Source organism: Pteropus vampyrus, unplaced genomic scaffold, assembly GCF_000151845.1.
Source record: "Pteropus vampyrus isolate Shadow unplaced genomic scaffold, Pvam_2.0 Scaffold1000003750, whole genome shotgun sequence".
Lineage (NCBI taxonomy): Eukaryota > Metazoa > Chordata > Mammalia > Chiroptera > Pteropodidae > Pteropus > Pteropus vampyrus.
In genome coordinates this window covers 1-3,919 of record NW_011918152.1, presented here as the reverse complement: position 1 = coordinate 3,919, position 3,919 = coordinate 1, and the positions used below count along the sequence as shown (strand labels likewise).

The 3,919-nt window shown below is 59.6% G+C and overlaps 1 protein-coding gene across 1 annotated transcript; it reads left to right on the top strand.

Annotated features, from left to right (window-relative positions):
- Positions 1-163: 163 nt before the first annotated feature.
- On the top strand, positions 164-3,897 carry LOC105311397 (trichohyalin-like; the record flags this gene model as incomplete). Its single annotated transcript, XM_011387377.2, is given in 3 exon segments — positions 164-401; positions 1,106-3,214; positions 3,217-3,897. Coding segments are annotated over 3 exon segments (2,928 nt in total), but the record flags the coding sequence as incomplete, so codon positions are not given.
- Between the last annotated feature and the right edge of the window lie 22 nt (positions 3,898-3,919).

Below are 3,919 nucleotides of genomic sequence, written 5' to 3'. Positions count from 1 at the left end.
ATGCAAAGCTACCTACAGCATAGTCTGAAGATAATTCTGACCTGAAATTTCTCAGGATTTCTCTTCCCTTTCGAAGTACAATATTCAAAGATAAGGCGCTCTGAAAGCCCAGGCTGAAAATAACTACTGTCGTAAAGTCCCATTATTTCGGGATCTGCCTGAAGTAGTGTGGTCATAGCCTCTCCAAGATCAGAAATAGAGTTTTGATTCTGGATCCCATCTTTTCGTTGTAGGTTTACCTGAACTTGAAGGAAGGAAAAAAAATGTCGCCACTTCTGAGAAGCATCTTCGATATCACCGAGATTTTCAATCAATATGCCTCGCACTATTGTGACGGGGCAGCTCTGTGCAAGAAAGACCTGAAGACCCTCCTTGAAAGGGAATTTGGAGCTGTCCTTCAGGTGAGAAATAAGAAGAAAAGGGAACCTCTCTATCGATTTAGGGTTATGAAATTTCCTCTCAGGAGAAACCAGAGCAAGGAATGGTGTTTTTATGCTCATTTTTTACCATGACGGCTCTACGATACGTTCATTTCTGAGCCTGAAGGTCTTTAACTGGCATTGTAATCCGAGTCCTAAAGAAGTTGCTAGCAAGTATGTCACCTACTTGATGACAAGACATCAGATCAAATTAGGCTTGGAAGGAGCTTAAATTTACTTCCAAAATTTCGATCATTAAACTCAGCCTGTTCTCCGGTAAAAGGGGGCCACCATAAGTGTTTCGTCCTGTTTTCCAACGAGGGATAAAAATCAAATCCGGGGTACTGGCTATTTCAGACAGAAACGGCTGCTGCGCATCTTCAGAAATTTCCAGTATTCCTCTCCTGAGGATGAATGCTTTGGTATCCACCCAGCTCAAGAGAACTTGTGTTCTTTTGATCGGCATTAAATTACAAGATGCAAAAGTTCCCAACGAATGTGATACAGCTCTAAAATGGTGTTCACATTTTACATGGGGACAAGCCTCAGTACAGGCAGGTTTTTCTAATTGCTCGTAATGTCGTTCGAGTGTCGGCATGTCATAAAATATACGTTGTCGGTGAACGTTTACCTGTAAATGGTGCATTTTAACTTTTTTTTTTTTTTTTTTTTTACCTTTTTCACAGAGGCCACATGACCCTGAGACGGTGGATCTGATCCTGGAACTTCTGGATCGCGACTCTAACGGGCTCATCGACTTCAAAGAGTTCCTGCTGTTCATTTTCAAGGTGGCTCAGGCTTGTTATTACGCTCTCGCCCAGGCCTCGGGGCTAGAGGAGGGCGCCAGGCGTGAAGGCGAGGGCAGCCCGTTGCAGGATCGCTGGCAAGAAGAAGAGCCGAGGCGGTTCGAGCCCCGGGACCGACAGCTGGAAGAGGCGCGCAGGCAGAAGAGGCAGGAGCGCGACAGGGAGCTCGCTCAGGAAGAGCAGAGGCTGGCGCAGCGGCTGCCACGGCGAGAAGCGGAGGAAGCAGGCCGCGGGGAGGGGGCCGAGCCGCTGCAGAGGCGCCAGGCGCGGGCGCCGGAGCGGGTTCCCGACCAGGAGCGGGGGCGAGAGAAGCGGCCGCTGCGGGAGCTCCAGCGCCTTGAGGACGCGCAGCGCCAGCACCAGCGCCAGGAAGAGGAGCAGCTGCCCCGGCGGGAGCAGCAGGAGCTGGAGAGGGAGCGGCTGGAGGAGGAGCCGCAGCTGCAGAGGCGCGGGCGCCAGGAGCCGCGCTCGGAGCAGGAGAGGCGCGAGCAGCGGGAGAGGCGCGAGCAGCAGCTGAGGAGCGAGCAGGAGCCGCGATCGGAGCAGAAGCTGCGGCGCGAGCAGGAGCGGCGCTTGGAGCAGGAATCGCGCCTGGAGCAGGAGAGGCGCGAGCAGGAGCTGCGGCGCGAGCAGGAGCCGCGATCCGAGCAGAAGCTGCGGCGCGAGCAGGAGCGGCGCTTGGAGCAGGAATCGCGCCTGGAGCAGGAGAGGCGCGAGCAGGAGCCGCGATCGGAGCAGAAGCTGCGGCGCGAGCAGGAGTCGCGTTTGGAGCAGGAATCGCGCCTGGAGCAGGAGAGGCGCGAGCAGGAGCCGCGATCCGAGCAGAAGCTGCGGCGCGAACAGGAGCCGCGCTTGGAGCAGGAGAGGCGCGAGCAGCGGGAGAGGCGCGAGCAGGAGGCGCGCTCGGAGCAGAAGCTGCGGCGCGAGCAGGAGCAGCGCCTGGAGCAGGAGCGGCGCGAGCAGCAGCTGGCCGAGGAGGAGGCTCAGCAGGAAGAGGCCCGCGAGCGGGGCGAGGGCCGCATCCCCAGGTGGCAGCGGCAGCTAGAGCGCGAGGCCGACGCCCGTCAGAGCAAAGTCTACTCGAGGCCCCGCAGGCAGGAGTCGCAGAGGGGCCTCCGGGAGCGGGAGGAGGAGGAGGAGGAGGAGGAGGAGGAGGAGAGGCGGCGCCAGGAGCGCGAGCAGCGGGACAGGCAGCCGAGGGCGGACGAGCGCGAGGAGCGGGAACGACAGGACCGGGAAGAGGAGGAGGAGCGGCAGCTCCAGGAGGAGGAGCGCCTCCGAGAGGATCGGGAGAGGGAGCGACGCCAGGAGCTGCGCCGCGACCAGAAATGGAGGTGGCAACTAGAGGAAGAAAGTCAGAGACGCCGCCACTTGCTGTTCGCCAAGCCGGCTGCACGCGAGCAGCGGCGGGAGGAGGAGCAGCTGCGGCGGGAGGAGGAGCAGCTGCGGCGGGAGGAGGAGCAGCTGCGGCGGGAGGAGAGGCGCCAGCAGTATCTCGAGGAGGAGGAGGAGGAGGAAGAGGAGGAAAAGAAGGTGCAGCGCGGGGACAGGAAGCGGCCGTTCGCGGATGAGGATCAGCGCCGTGATCTGAAATGGCAGGGGCGACGAGAAAAAGAAAATGAAGGTCGTAACGACGAGGTTTACACCAAACGCGCGGAGACCGAAGAAAAGATCCGGCAGTTAGAAGACTCCCAGGTGCGCGAGAGACGATTCCAGCAGGATCCGTGGCCCCTGCAGGATGAGCAGGAGGAGGGAGCGAGAGAACAGGAGAGGAAGAGCTGGCGGCAGCGCGACAGGCGATTCTCAGACGAAGCGCTGCGGGAGCGAGAGGAGCAAAAGGAAGACAAAAGGCGAGACAGGAAGTTTCCAGAGGAAGAGCAGCTGCTGAAGGAGGAAAGAGGAGAGAAAAGACGCCTTCGGGAAGAAGACAGCAAGTTCCGCGAGGAGGAGCAGCAGCTGCGTCGCCAAGAGCGCGACAGACAGTCCAAGAGGAGGAACAGCAGCTGCGTCGCCAGGAGCGTGAGCAACAGCTTCGCCAGGAGCGCGACAGAAAGTACCAAGAAGAGGAACAGCAGCTGCTTCGCCAGGAGCGCGACAGACAGTTCCAAGAGGAGGAACAGCAGCTGCGTCGCCAAGAGCGTGAGCAACAGCTTCGCCAGGCGCGCGACAGAAAGTATCAAGAGGAGGAACAGCAGCTGCGTCGCCAGGAGCGCGACAGACAGTTCCAAGAGGAGGAACAGCAGCTGCGTCGCCAGGAGCGCGACAGAAAGTACCAAGAGGAGGAACAGCAGGTGCGTCGCCAAGAGCGCGACAGACAGTTCCAAGAGGAGGAACAGCAGCTGCGTCGCCAGGAGCGTGAGCAACAGCTTCGCCAGGAGCGCGACAGAAAGTATCAAGAGGAGGAACAGGAGCTGCGTCGCCAGGAGCGCGACAGACAGTTCCAAGAGGAGCCGCAGGAACGGGACGCGCAGCTCCGCGGGGAGGAGGAGCAGCTGCAGCGCGGGCAGCTGGCGGAGCTGAGGCGCCGGCAGCAGCGGGACCGGCGGTACCCGGCGGAGGAGCAGTTTGCGCGCGAGGAGAAGAGGCGTCGTGAGGGACAGGACCTGCGGCAAGAAGAGCAGGAGGAGGCGCAGAGGCGCACAGCCAAGTCTGGGAGGAAAGCGACAAGGGCGGTCAGCAGGTCCCCGAGCCTGA